Source organism: Melanaphis sacchari, unplaced genomic scaffold (genome assembly GCF_002803265.2).
Source record: "Melanaphis sacchari strain LSU unplaced genomic scaffold, SCAv2.0 Contig0_pilon_pilon, whole genome shotgun sequence".
In the NCBI taxonomy this organism is placed as follows: domain Eukaryota; kingdom Metazoa; phylum Arthropoda; class Insecta; order Hemiptera; family Aphididae; genus Melanaphis; species Melanaphis sacchari.
In genome coordinates this window covers 23430461-23446789 of record NW_020270366.1, presented here as the reverse complement: position 1 = coordinate 23446789, position 16329 = coordinate 23430461, and the positions used below count along the sequence as shown (strand labels likewise).

At 30.0% G+C, this 16329-nt stretch overlaps 2 protein-coding genes across 8 annotated transcripts in view; both read right to left on the bottom strand.

Annotated features, from left to right (window-relative positions):
• Positions 1-2871: 2871 nt before the first annotated feature.
• On the bottom strand, positions 2872-3613 carry LOC112600633 (protein tramtrack, beta isoform-like). Its single transcript, XM_025347919.1, has one exon. The coding sequence runs from the start codon at positions 3611-3613 to the stop codon at positions 3041-3043; it is 573 nt and encodes a 190-aa protein (XP_025203704.1). The 3' UTR covers positions 2872-3040.
• Positions 3454-16329, bottom strand: part of LOC112599399 (broad-complex core protein-like) — an 83857-nt gene continuing 70981 nt past the window's right edge. For 5 of the 7 annotated variants that reach the window (XM_025346318.1, XM_025346327.1, XM_025346305.1 and 2 more), the window contains exon 7: positions 15064-15855. In XM_025346318.1, coding sequence (XP_025202103.1) covers positions 15353-15855 — 503 coding nt within the window. In that variant the 3' untranslated portion in view covers positions 15064-15352. Of the gene's footprint in view, positions 3541-6933; positions 7049-7519; positions 7796-15063; positions 15856-16329 lie in introns of those variants that run through there. The other 2 variants (XM_025346336.1, XM_025346343.1) reach the window with 2 other exon arrangements.

Below are 16329 nucleotides of genomic sequence, written 5' to 3'. Positions count from 1 at the left end.
ATAATAATAATAATAATAATAATAATAATAATAATAATAATAATAATGGTAATCACGTAATATAATAATAAAAACATTTGTGTCTGCTGTAGATGATGAGAAAAAACAGAACAGATATTAAATATTATACTGTCGATGAAAACGGATGTCAATTGTCTAATGCCCATTTACTCTGTAAATTAAAATCTATTGTAATAAATTGTTGTATATATATAATATGTAAAAAAATAAAGAAAACCAATAAGTGAAACAAAAATTAATCTGGAAAAAAAACTATATAAGTTTTATGAGACTACAGATTCGTTGAAAACTGCTGTTAAACACCGTCTCTAAATATTATTGAGCAACAAGTTCAACTATTTTTTGAAAATTTCTAGTTATTTTGTACTGAATTTCGATTCTTATTTACTATTTCACACGTAAATCTCGCGGGCTTTATTCAGGCCAAACGAAAAAAATGCCACTAAAATTCAATATATAAATCGTGTGTGCGCTATGTCCTTATATATCATATACGAATATATACTTACATCATACACATATATAATATTTATGCATGTATATAATACTGTAATAATAAATCTTAACCATATCTACAAAACATAAGAATATTTGATCGCATTACACAATGCTAATAAACATAATCATTATACAGACAAAAGTCAAAACTATATATTACATTATTCAAAAATCGTTTTATATACGCTTAACATTTAGAAAAAAAAAATATTTTCGTAAATTGGCACAGTATCTACCCTTTTACACTGAACTTGTACTAAGTTTATGTAATCAAAAATTGTTATTAATAACTATATAATGACGGTAATACAAGGTTAAAAAAAAAAAATAATAATAATAATAATAATAATAAAGTAAAATAAAACATAGGTCAATAAAATAAACTTTAAAAAATGAAAAAAAACGTTGTGCTTTAAAATGCCGTGAAAGTTACCATTGAACTAACAAGTGTCTTCGTAACAAATAGATAATAGACAAACACAGTATTTTCTTTTTTTTCTTTTCTGTTTTCAATTTTCATTTCAAATAACTTAATAATATAATTTATTTACATGGGTATTTAATTGTACAAAATAAATAACATGTTAGTGGTATCGGAATGTACATTGATAAAATAAAAATAATATTTGCATATCATGTTATGTAATATTACAATATATATATAATATATATATATAAAAAATAATAAAAGAAAAACTGATCACATATGGCAGCGGTTATTGTTTGAAATGTACTATTACTTTGAGTTTGTATTTAATATAGTATAATAATAATAATAATAATAATAATAATAATAATTATTTCAACGGATTAACAATGCAAATATATAATTGATAATATAATATTTAAACAGAATGTGTGTTTTATTATTATTGTTTTTTTTTTTAAAACTAAATAATGAAATATAATACCCAATGTTTCTGCAGTCAGTCTGTATAAATTATATATTATTTTTTAGAGTCTATTATATATATTATATGTAGTGTGTAACAACGAATATCATCAACTGTAAAAAATAAAAAGAAAAAACGAACGAAAACTATTACGTAGTAATAACAGTAGAAAATGTGTGTGTAAATATATAGAGTAATAATAATGTGAATTTAATAATAAATATATATATATATAATATATATATATTTTTCAGGTTTCTAAATAGTAAGTTAAGACCCTTCGTTATTATAATATATAATATATATATCGTTCATGTTAATAATATATAACCGATCACATGTATAATGATAATATATTAATAAAATAATTCAAAAGAGACACCTATACAGTTTTTTTGTGTACATCGAATAATAAAATGATAGTCAGTTGTTGTTGGTTGTTTAAGTATATTTATTTTTGTTATTATTATTATTTTTTTGTTGATAGTTTTGCCTCAAAGAAGTATTTTATACCCACCCAACACTAATAATAGAAAAAAACTTAAATCCAAAAAAAACGAAGACTAGTATACCATCAATATTTGTATAAATAATAATAAACAAACATTCATCAAACTATGTGTGTCGTTGGTGTTTGTATACACGGTAAAGGAAATCGTTTTATGTATAATATTTTGTTTTACTGTCGGACTATGTGCATGTTTCTCCGTCTTCCCCGTATACGGGAAAAAAATAACTTATTACGAGAACACATGGGAATAATGATAATAATAATAATAATAATAATAATAATATTTGTTGATTTTATAATGATATGTCCTTATAAGTATAATTATATAGATTCATTAAATTTAAAATAATAATAATAAAAAAAAAAAATTATGTAGATCAATCATGTCAGTCAAATTGCAAGTACGCAAAAAGTAAATATATAAGATAACGTTTTTTTGTTATTTTTTTTTTTTGTTTCATCAAGAATTATTATACCAATACAATTAATTTATAATATATTAAAAATGCCATTTTTTTGGCGGGAAAATGGCGTGGGAAAAAACCATATTTTTCTCCACAGGTCAGAAAAATTATATACTTACACGAAAAAAAAATAGTTTTTAAATAAAACCGAAAAAGTTCAAACCACCCACACGCTCAACGCGGCTACTGCAGTTATTATAAATAATACTAATAACTACTTCTAATTTATTCTACTACCTACTAAGATACTACTACTCAGATGACACAAGACCCTGGTGCACCGGAAACGAACGGTGGACGAACGCCCCACGTGTTTTCGCCGTGTGCATTTCCGGTCGTTTCCGGTGTGACGGCGGCGGCACCGACACAACAAAAACAGCAACAACAACAACAACAACAACAAAGGTGTTTGATAATAATGATAATGATATAATATGTATGTGTGTGTGTGCGCATATATATATAATATATATACGCTAAACTATTATAATATTATATATATATTATATATAAATATACTTAATAATATTATATAGAATATTGTATAGGTACTGTACGGTTCGTCGCGTCATAAACGTCATACAACTGCACCGGCTACGTATCACGACGACGACAGCGCCGTAATATGAACGGTTGACCAGCTTAAATTAATATTATGTCATTCGCCTATACCGTGTTTGCGGTAGGTGGCGGGCGGCGGGCGGCGGTGACGGAGACGGAGCAGACGAAGACGATGACGACGGCGACGACGATCGGCAACCGTTGCAGACGACCAGTGGTGGTGACCGTGACCGTAGTTTCGGTGGTGGAGACTCGGACGACGACGAAGACGATGACGGCGGCGGCGGCGGCGGCGTTGGCGTTGCGATGACAGTAGCGGCGGCGGACGAGGCTGCTGCGGCGAACGTTTTCACCAGACGTTTAAGCGCCACCGCCGAGCCCCTGTGCTGCAGGCTCTTGTGCGTGGTCAGGCTGTTTTTGGTCCTGTACCGCCGCCGGCAGAACTCGCACACGTACAGCGTGTCGGACCGCTCGTGCTTGTCCTGGAAGTGTCTCTTCAGCGAGTAGTAGCAGCTGAACGTCCGTCGGCAGTGCGGACAGTCTTGTGGCTCGTTGATGCCGCCGTTGGCTGGCGGTGGAAGTATCTGATACCCTGTCGGAGACGAACGCAATGAAAACAAATTCCGATCGTATAAAATATAATATTGTCTTAAATAATAACGCATGATTTTACGTTGTATTAAACTCTAATGACGTGTACCTATATACCAACATCATCGAACGGAACGATTTATCACTATTATTATTATTATTAATAACAATACTATCGTTATCGGTGTAGTTAAAAGAGACGAACAATTTTTGTTTTCATTATTTTTGCATTTTATTTAAAATGGAAATTAAAAATTTAAATTAAAATTTTTGCGTTAATTAAAAAAAAAAAAAAAACTTCGAAACGGAGATACCCTATTTATAGAATTAATTTATGTAAATATTTTTAAAGTTGATTTATTAAATTCCATAATTGAGTATTCAAATCGTTATGCGAATCTTAACGTTTAGGCGTGAGATGGTGGTGAGGAGTATTATCATAGTATTATAAAATTATATAAATATACTCGTAATTATTTGTGAGCGAGTGGTGCGAGAGGACACACGCGGCGTGTCATCCTGTATATCGGTGACGGTTTTGAGGAAGGACGATGGGGAACAAACGCAATCCGTGACCCCTCTCCCCCGCTCCAATGAGACTTGATTAATTCCTTTTGGTATGTAAATTGTATGTATTAAAAGTAATAATTTGTAACGATTATTTTATAAACAGTAAATATTATAACATGTATATATTATATACATATATAATATATATATATTATAAATTGTTTTAAAATAAAACGTACGATTGGGACAGTCTTCGGTAAGAAGATAGAAACAATTTTTTTACATATTTTACTGTAACATTAAATTTATTCACACTGTAAATTATCTACACATGGAAATCATTTATGCTGAATTGAAAGTATTTTAAAGGTCCTTAATTGCTTTGGAATTTTGAGTATAGATTGCTGATTGATTAAATATTATTACGTGGGTTTATTGTAATCGTTAAATTGTTGACTAATAGATTACAGGTTATTGCACGCAATACATTAATACGATAAAATCATGAATCAAACTAAAATAGCATACATTAAGTATGCATTTTGCGAACAAATTCGTTGTAAATTTTTTTGAGAAATTTGGAGATTTAACATAATATAAGCTCAATTTTCGGTAATGTAATTGATAAAAAAGCCGTTCAGTGGTTCATCTTTAATTCATTAAATGTTATTAGTTTTATATTATGGTTGTAACGCTTGAATCACCATGCGAATATTTTAGTATGTTACTGATTAGAAATGTCATACTTATAAAACGCTAAGGTATAAATGGTCGGATAATTTTATTTTTTTTAAAACGTAATAACTATTATTATAATTTTAGCGCTTAATGAATTGTTTTCAAATCGACATTTTAATCATCACATTTAAACCGTTTATTGTTCAGTTAACTTAAACTATATAATTTTTTAACGCATATGAATTTAACGGATGCATTAAATTAACAACATTTTTTTTCTATAGGTCGGGTGCTGTTGGTTGCGTGACTTCAGAATGAATACAATGTCAATCGAGCAATTATTCTTACACAATAAAGTTAACAATTGGTTGTCTACTGCACATTCTTTAATAGTGAAGGCTATGCAATATCACATACTCATGGTGTTGTTTTTTCTAGGGATAAGTAAAAGTAGTAGATATTTCTTCGTCATAATCGTATCATCATTATTATTAATTATAATGTATGAGCCATAATTTAACAATAAAAATATTAAACATTTAATTTTCGTAAAACTATGTCTGAAATTACCGGGATTGTGATAATATTTATTCTTTCCGGAATTGAGTAAACAGTTAACGTTTGACCGGTATTTGTGGGACAGAGGTGTGCAGCCGTGCAGGGTGCGTATGATTGAAAAAATTTAAAACCATTAAAAATCAACCATCACGTACCATAGATAAATTATGTATTCTATCCTAGTTTTGACCGAATGACCGGTATAAAATGTCTATTATATATACACAGGGGTCGACAAAAATGATGGTAAGCAAAAATATTAAGTTATAGTTTTGTATTTAAACATTTGACAATTTAACATCTAAATACGTTACACATTTATATGTATTCTTTACAGACTATAGTTAATTCTCGGAAATTGGTTCTGAGAATTTGTGTTAAAATTCGAAGCTTTAAAGTATAACGAAAACAAATAAACATTTTACTATAGGCACTAATAATATATTCTTTATGAACAGCCGACAAAACAGAATTTGGTCTTTTTACCAGCTTTATCAGCCGAATGTAACGCAGACGAAATGATTTGTTTATTGCCCATGACATGCATGCGATCGCATATTATGTTTGTACTCGCGATAAAAAAAAAAAAAAAAAAACTAAACGACAGATCTTAATCGTACGTTTCGCTCGGAATTGACCTTTGTCGCACGCACCATTCAGCTCTATACATATTATATACATGTCTATTGTCTATATTATACTGGAAGTGAGTACTCGAAATTTTGTACGTTTTTATGGAATAATAACATAAAGGATATGATACATATCCATATTATACATTTTACTTCTTCTTTTTTCTTTTAGATATAGTTGTGTATATTATAGACCACATTTTAAATCTGTTCGGTATGAAATAATATTTATACATTGCATTTTATTTTGAATTTTTAGGTATTTTAAGTATACCTATAAAGAGATTTGTTTTACATATTTTTAAATATCGTGTTTTTTACTGTAAAATCATAATATATAGTGTAACCTTGTAGGGCATTATCTTTTAAGTTAAGATCTTTAAGTATATTTTTAATATTATTAGATTTATTGCAATAAATAAATACCAATGGGTACAGCTAGAGGCTTTTTTGCTTTTGAAAAGAGCCAGAGAGTTTTTATAAAAGATTAAGAGATGATGATTATGGGTATTTGGTGAGGTTTCCATGTGGTATTTATTACGTGTTATTTATAGTATATAGATTTATTTAAGAAATAGTAAACCTATATTTCTGTATTTATATAGTGTGTATGAAACACTTAAATATGATAAAACATTTTAGTTTTTTCTGTAGTAAAATACACATATACATTGTAACGTAAAACTATTAGTGTAAATCTATAATATCTGTATCTTTGTGATATTTCCGTAATAATAATTAATATTTATAAGTAATAAATCGTACCTAAACACTTAATCTAGTTAGAGAAAAAAGTATTAGATAAAAAAAACTTGATAGTTTTAACCAATGATCAAAGTCTATAAGGATTATGTCTTCATTTTAAAATTAATAAATATCAATAAATATTAGATATCTAGCATAATATAATATAATGCTGATTAAAAATATATTTGATAATTCATAAAAATAAAGCAAAATTAATAATTAATAAATCGTTATGGATAATAATTTAATTTTTAATTATGTAATGCCGACTAGTGCGTGACTAGTTTCTTCATTTATCTTCTTGTCCTGGCATAACAAGTTTCTATGAGTTTTGGTCATACCATCATCATCTACCTCTTTCTTTCACAATTTCCTCTGAATTGTCTATAAATACATAATGCAGAATGCTATTAGACTTTTTTCTTATCCATCAATATTTTTCTTAGCCTATCACGCGGATTGTTATGAGGTTTGTATTCAAAAGCGGCACTTTATTTTTTAAGTCAAATTTTAGGTACCTATTTCTAAGTAAAAAACATTTAGCTAATTGATATCAGCTTATCTTAATCCTTTAACATTGAATAATTCGATGCAAGTATGAGTATGTTAGATGAAATGTATAAGTTGTAAATTATAAAACTATGTAATCTCATAAACTTGAATTATCTGTTGATTGAGTTTTTTGTCCAAAATTGAAGAAAAACATATTTTTTATCACCTTATTACGTATCAATCCATACCTACCACTACCCCCCCCCCCCCCCCGTATAGGAGTTGACGTAACTCGTCAGTGATGTTGATTATAGCGTTACGGTACAAGATGCACCAGACCTTTAATGTGGATTATTTACTTACCTTTGAATATCGAATACTAGAACTTGACGTCGGAGTGGGTGGTGGGTGGCGGGGGCGCATGATGCGGTGGTGGTGGCAACAGCATCGTGGGCCGCGTCTTGTGGTATGTGTAGATATGCGTCATCAGTGAGTTGCGTGAACAGTACACCCGTTCACATATGGCGCACCGGTACTCCTCCTGCCTGGACGCGTGCTTGTCGGCCACGTGCCTCTTCAGACTTGCTTTTGAGCACAACACTTTGCCGCAGGCAAGACATGGGAACACTTTTTTCAGTCCTGCGTGCACAGTTAAGGCAAAATACATAAATAAAAAAAAATTAAAAACCACGCTCCTGCGTGTTGTATCACGTATCATAAGAAAGCGTAAATCTATGTATCAAAATATTACATTTTGGTTATACAATATAATTAAGTGGCCACTCGATGACCGACCCATCACTACGTCACAACTACATTTTATCTAAACCGTAAACCGACCGTGCATAGTTTTGAATTTTTTTGTGTCGATAAATAGAGACGATGATCATACGTCGAGTTTTTTATAAATTATTATACATATTGTCGAAAGTATGCCTCAGCAGCAGAGGCACAAATTTTCTAAGAAGGTAAGGTGCGCTAGGTAAGGTGCGCTAGGTAAGGTGCGCTGAGGTTTTATATATATAAATCAGATTCTTTCGAGCTTGAATGGATTTAAACTTTTAAGTTTAAGGGTAGTCGTAGTACGACAATGAATAAACGTAGATTATTCCAAAAATATACTCTATCCAATATTTCGTTTCTAATCATTGTCACTTATATATTCAATTCAAATGAATATAACATTGCTTATTAGTTATATATTTGTTTTTAATTATGAAATACATGTATTCTTATTATTATTTACTATTATATGTTTTGTTAATAAATTATAGCATTGCTGTATGTGGTCAAACTGTACAGTTTACGTCGATAATTATGTATACAAATTAATGGATCTATTTTATGAATAATTGTAACCTGCGAACTATTCAATTTTTAATATAAACATTTATACTACTATACACTAAGACGAGTTATTCGAGTATCAAATAAATCTTGTTCCACCATTTTGGATTTGTAAATAAGATGCATGTCTTTGATATTTTGGTATATGACCTAAATAATTTGACATTTATAATTCCATGGACATTTTTCCAACTCAAACCATGGTGGACGAGCTTCAATTATTAAGTATTAATTTTATTCAGAATTCTTGATATATTATAGTATAAAAATCTGTTATTTTTAATAACGTTTTTTTAACGTCAATAGTAATAAAAAAAAAATGTACACAATTGGTACCTGTTCGTATTTGAACCATACAAATATAAACTTGTTCACACATATAGATCATCATATATTTATATAGTACGTGCACACAATATTGTGAATTTAAAAAATTACGACAAAAAAAAAAAATAAAACGAAAACTTTATAGTTTTTGAGTGAACCACTGTGCACGACTGTAATTATTTTCTGTTTTTTAATTTCGGAAATGCATCGTGCAAAAAAATCGTCAAATGTATTGATAGCAGCGTTTATTTGTGGTTCAACGATTTGACGTTTTTTAATTTTTTTTTTTTTTATTCTATAGTTGTTTACTCAAATTTAGCATCACAACAAATTAGCTTTTTTAATTTCGCTAAACGTTTCGGCGAAACAGACGGAATACAGTACGAAGACGACTGTTTATTTAGTCAACAGACCGACTCCGCAAATTCAATTTTTACGACGGCTATTTCTACGTCAAATGCCGTTGGCGTCGTTACGCAAGTGTGTATTAAAAACAGTGAAAATATGCGATTAAAAAGTATGATTAGCCATTAGAAGGTTATTGGTGCACACACTAATTATAAAAAAAATATACAGGTATAGCATACAATTTTCTAGTTTAACAATTACTGGTAGTCGAAACGATAGTTTAGCAATCCGATAACCAAACTCGAAACCGGTTAAAACTCGTATTCGAGAAAATAATATAAAAACCAAAAATAATAATTGCTCACTATTATTGTTTATTATTATTTTTTATTTTATTTTTACAAACAGAAACATCTTGGTAACTGTTTTTTGACATACAAGCATGCAGAACACACAAAATCACAAATGAATGTATTATTATTATGACATTATACGGCTTAATATGTTTAAGTATACGATAAATACGAATGATATTATGTTATCGTTATACCTAACTGCAGATACTATGGGGAATAAGAGTAATACATTAAAATTTAACGTTAAGGGACAAATGGACGTTTGAACTGAAAATAAATTGACACATACACAAATTTGGAGAACGGATTTTTGGGTTTTCAGTTTTCATGTAATATATATAACTAGATTTATACAGCTCAGCTAGAGGTAAAAAATTAAAAAAAATTTAGAAAAAAATTAATTTTGCATATTTTAATATATATTGTGGTTTAAAGAATATTTATAACTTATTTTTATATTTTAGTACATATTATTGTATAAAAAAGAATCATAATTGTCCACTTTTGGAATAATGGGGATTTATTTTATAATATAAATAAATATTATAAAAATAATTGTAATCGTTTAAAATAACTTGTTTAGATGATTTTAAATTGATATCTAATCTTGGTCACACTGAACTTTTAAAATTGATATACTACACTTATTGATTAAAAAGATTATTTTTTTATCTAATATTCAAATTAAGTTAAACCCAAGAATAATACATACAAATATTTAACATTACAAATAAAATATATTATACTTAACTTAAAAAGCTGAATGATAGTGATTTAATTTAAAAATAAATAAACACATAAATGCATATTTTATCAATTTTTTTATTGATTAGTAAGAGAATATTTTAGAATTTTTTAGTTAACATTTTAAACTTTTAAGAACCTAAAAATCTATTCTCTACTAATTATATAATACTATATTACATAATTCGTAACAAATTATATTTATTTCCTCGTGACGTTATTGAAAAATCTATTGTTTAGTTATGAGCAGCATCATAGCGTATTATGTTTTACGGTAAATGATGTAAAGTGGTAAATGTTGTAAACGTAAACATTTCCCGCTAGTTGACGTCAATTACAAGTTTAGTTGGAAAATGATATTCAATTCGTTTATATCGGCAAAAACGACATTCAAGAATATCCAATGATAAATGTATATGCAATAAAGTTTTATTTGTTAAAAATATCACGACGGAAGTAGATAGACGAGCGAAAATCCTACTAGCTATAACCCAAGTAATAATATGAATGGTTTATTAGTTTATTAGTTGGTATCTCCGCTTAAATTCTGTCAAGTTGTGTGTGCGACTAGTACATTTTTTATAATCATTTGTATTTATAAGTTGTTTTATTTGTAAACTGTTTAAATAAAATTTTAATTAAATTGTAGCATTATAGTTTTATTTTATTACATATATAGTATTAAGAAAAATTTAGAGCAGCAATCGAAAAAAATATAAACATTAACGAGAGAGAGGCGACAATATATGAATTTATAAGTGTTGAAATCATGACAATGAAGGAAAGTCGGAGATTAAAAATGAATTAAAAAATACTAAAAATATTAATAAATATTAAATATTATTTGTGTTTAATTGACAAAAAAGTAACTATCTTTTTTAAAGGTAAAATTATTGAAAAAACAAAGACTAACGGTAAAAATCGGTTATTTGTTTCGAAAACCAAACGTTAAAAATATTATGGTTGACTAACGAAAAATTCTCAAAGCTCAAAGCTGGTAAATTTTATTCGTGTCTTAATACCAAATGTGTAATTTATTTGTAGTTATTGTTTTGTATGAAAACGACCTATATAAATTATATAAGATAATTTTAATTTGATAATATTTATTTAATTTTAAATAATATAAGTACCTGTCAAATGTTTGAATCAGGTTCAGAATATGGTGTATTGAAACGTAAATTTCTCCATAAAACAAAAAACTTATATAACTAGATGAAAACATGGAAAAAATTAAAGATAGGATAATAACTAATAACAATAACTCTACGTGAGACTGCAGGACAAGGAACAGCTGGCTATTAGGGCTTCAATCGACGCAACTGTAACACTGATTGTAACGCTAAAAATATTTTTGTAATGCAGCGGAAATTTTGTGTAGTTTTAAATGCCATGGTAATCTTAATTACACCAATAAATAATTATTTATACTGTGCACCTATTTTATTAATTTAAATTAACCCAATTTTTTATTAGATTAAGTAATAAGACAATCAAATTAATAAAAATAACAATTAATGTTTCATTTGAGATTTATCATTATAGACCACCAATCTTAGTAAATAATCTAATTGACCTAGAAATGACGTCATTCACCGTAATTTATACAAATTATAAATATGACGTGTTTTGAGAGAAAATTTGTATTTCAATTTCGACGATGCGTATACACTGTGACAGGTAGTGATCGACGATCACGAAATCCTTAAGTACGTATATATAAATATAACCGAAACCAATATTTGGCGTGCGTACGTAGGTATATAGCAATTTCGCGGTATGTAAATTGTATACATCGATGCCGCGTTATTAAACTTATTAATAATTCAAAACATTTTCGTGCGCCAAATATTTTTAATATGCATTCGTTTTGGAGCAAGAGGGGGATGTAAGATACACAAATTACAATTATTATCGTTACCATTACAGTTATGATGGTAAATATAACTTACACATTATAGAAAATATGTATGTAAAAATCTAATTCTAGTTATTCGGTTTGACTAAAACAAATGTGGTTACAAATATGATATCATCCAAGATTTGTGATTTTAAAAATCGATTAGGGGTTTTCATATCACTATATACAGAGTTGGGTCGAGGATAAAAAAAAAGTCGAAAATCACCCGGAAATTGCAAATATAATGTGATACATGATAAATAAAACTTTTTCAGCGCGTAACGATTAAGAATAATATAACATATGATATCAAAAATTTGAACAAGATTGATGCATCATCAATAATTATTTAATATAGAAAAATTCGTACCAATATTATAAAATATAAGCTATGATGAAAAGCCTCACTACGTTCACATAAATCATTACGAAAGACACAAGGAGTGATAATTCCTAACGGAATATTATTCGTTATAATTGTATATTTATTTAAAGTAGGTATGTTAATAAATTGGAAAATCGAATAATCAAATGCGAATATTATTTAAATGCAGTTTTTTTTTTAGTGTAATATAAAAAGACAATATTATGTAATAAATATCGTGTTAAAAAAGAAGCTATTATTCATGATATAATATACACTATAAAAAAAATGCACCAAAATATTCAAACTACATCCTGAACTAAAGTAACTATAGTTAGTGTAGTATGTATATATACATACGACTTTCCAATTAATTAACACAATATTCGCGAGTGTAGAACAAGTTGCTTAAGACGTGTGCAGTTTGTTGCATAATAAAATGTAGCTTATGTATCTATCGACGAACTCTGCAGTATTATGCGTATTTACATATAGTTTTACATTTTTAGTTTTTACCTACATGGAGATGGAGAAATTCATTTTAAACAGATATTAAAAGCGTATGACGTGGTTTTTTTTACTCATTATACACTCGAGAATTGACTTTCGAGGGCAAAGCCACCTCCTCCCACCACTTGGAGAAAAATTAAATTATACTGTAGTATTATTCATGCGCTTTAGATATATATATAAGATATATTTACGTTTACGTTATAGGTATCTATATGAGATATATCGTACGTTTGCCGATATAATAATATAGTCGACGCATTTATATATAATGTTAAAAAGAAAACAGCGAACGGCTTTGTTTACCCTCGTTCGGCGATATTGCAAGGTGAGGGGTGGTCGTGCGAGGGAGGCGGGGAAAACGTTGGCGGCTGACAACAAAGCCATCGCCAACTCTACTTCCCGTAATGTTCGGTAGATACCTGTGTTTATTATAAACAAACATCGCATAGCAGTGTAATCCAAATTTAATAGGGTATTTTTTTTCTTTTACCAAACCTATAAAATAAACACAATATTATATTATTGAATACATATTTATGTACTATATATGTCGTATAAATTTGTGAGTTTTTAATAATGTCCGTGAACGAGAAAAAAACCGCGAACGACAAAACAAATAATAACACTAGGACTCTCGGTGAGTTTTTATATTTTTCATTTCTTCATAGTACCTACGTCTACCATATCATTACTAATATTTCTAAATTAATAATAATACATCATCGTGTCACAATTGCGAATTGGCACTAAATAAATCTAGGTTTAAGTATAGTCGATAATAAAATAATTTTTTTTTTCAATTTCAGTCTGTCATTCGTGTCACATCGACTAAAAATACTTCCTCGTGTACATACCAATTGCCAAATCTTCTAACTCCGATTGACTTCGACCTGACCTCACCAGATAAAATAACAATTTATCGTTAACATTTTCAACGGAATAGAAAATCTATGTAAATCGCCGTACATGGTCTGTACATTAGCGTTATAAATTGTCAGCGCGAAAAGCATTAGATACGACCTATACCTACTAGGTGTCCAATCATTTTGGAAACTCTTAATGACTCCTTTAACTCATAATCCATATGGAACAATAACACATCACACTGCTGTATGTTTATAACGTAAAATATATAATAACCTCATTAATTATATTATCATATCAGTCCCAATTATTAGTCTACCGACCGTTACTAAACTTACTGCAAATCCTGCCATATTACGGTTAATGGCGACCAGAAAGTTTGGCCTACCCATAAACGCGTTATATTAAACAAATCGCGAGTGACAGTCTAGTCCGGCCATTCAAAACGATAAAGAGCTTACAAATACAATATTACGTGAGTATTGAATAAACAATAGGTATATCGACCAAAAAGATATAACGACCAATTTACCGGCCATCACCGCCACTGGGAAAGCTAAGAAGTATACATGGGACAGGTGGGTAATAATATTATTGTTACCTAGGTATATTAATTATTAAATGTCATTACAACGCCGATATTATAACTTGGTTTAATTTTAATTATTATCATTATTTAATTTACAGTAAATGATACATTCGTATTTATATCATAATATATTATATTATACATTCTAAAATAAACGATAATATAATATAATAATGCGTGCGCGTACAATACTACACTTTAAATAAATATATATTATAATACAGTCGTATTATTTTTTATTCGTTTCACTAAACCTTGTACGAACACAGTCTAACGTCGCAAAGAAAATAATATACTCAATGTACCTACACAATATTATATAATATTATATACCTATACGTATGCAACACTAATCCTAAAGCGAACCACCGTTCGTTTAATAAAATAATAATAATAATAATAATACCTAAACAAACACGAGAAAAAAAAACAGACAAATGATGATTCCGATATAATTCGTCGATGGGTATTTTACAGTAAAATTTGTTCACAGTCACGTCGGAAAACGAAAAAAAAAAAATTGAATACAAAACACGAAACCTACAAAATTTACAATATTAAAATCGAAACGATTTCTACTGTTATAATATTATATGAACATTATATAATAACACATAAATTATTCTTATTGCACTTTAAAGTCGTCGGCTACACAGGGCGTTATCAGGATATCGTTATAATATTATTATCGTTCATTTTCGTTCAGGTCATTTGTAATACTGTCGTCGTCCCTCTGTCCGGTCATCGTCGTCGTCGTTACCGTTCTCTTCCTCTTCCGCCGTCGCGCCGTTTTGACGACGAAAACGACGTCGGAGCCCGTTCAGGCGCTCCGCTGCAGCTTGTGTCAGTTGTTGTTGTTGTTGTTGTTGTTTATGTTGTTGTTGTACCACATGGTCAGCGGCGGTAAGTTTTTCACGACGGCGGCAGAGGCGGCGGCGGCGGCGGTGTTAGTGCATCCGGACGCGCCGCCGTTACCATCGGGCGACGCGGACGACGACGTGACCGCCGCCGCGGAAGTAATCGTCGTCGTCGTAAGGGCGGTCGTGGCCACCGCCGTCGAAGCCGCTACCGCTGCCGCCGCCGCCGCCCCCGGGTTACCGCCCCCGCCCGCCGATTTGTACGCTTTGGGCTTCCGGTGGTAAATGCTCTTGTGGTTGTTGAGACTGTTGAGCGTGCGGAACACTTTGTTGCACACGTTGCAGACGGCCGAGTGCAGAGGCTGGTTGTGCTGCTGTTCGATGTGCCGCTTCAACGTCAACCTGGTGCTCAGGCGCTTGCCGCATACGAAACAGGACAGCGTCTCCGCGCCCCCGCCGCCAACTCCTCCGCCACCAGCCTCTGACCAGTCTGCAGCACAATAATAACAGCCGGTCACTCCTTTTGTATTTTTTTTTCTCCATTTATATATTATATTATATTATGTATTACTATATATGCCGTATAGGTAGGTAGATAAACTGCATGTATCGGGTGCGATTCTTTTACCGGAGGAACACTCATTATTTTAAAAACTTTAAAAGTTTTTTTTTTTACACGACTTTAGGCCGTTTACATGACAACACGACAATATTTTTTAAAAAAAATTATAATTTTTATCAGTAACATATTTTTAAGTTTCTAACTTTTTTAAATAACAACGCGTATACATTCTTAGCTTCGTAATCAGAAGCAAAATGTTATTTGAAGTACTTCATTATATACAAATTCAATTTCGGACTAATAGTTAATAAGCTATAAGTATTTAAAGTTTTCATGAACGGAGTGGTGGACATTTTGCGGAGCACTTCTATGCTACTCGGCTCCGACCGTCTAACTTTTAAA

Excerpts from the sequence above, each read along its gene's own strand:
- LOC112600633 (XM_025347919.1), bottom strand. The coding sequence starts at position 3,613 with ATGCGTTATTATTTAAGACAATATTATATTTTATACGATCGGAATTTG.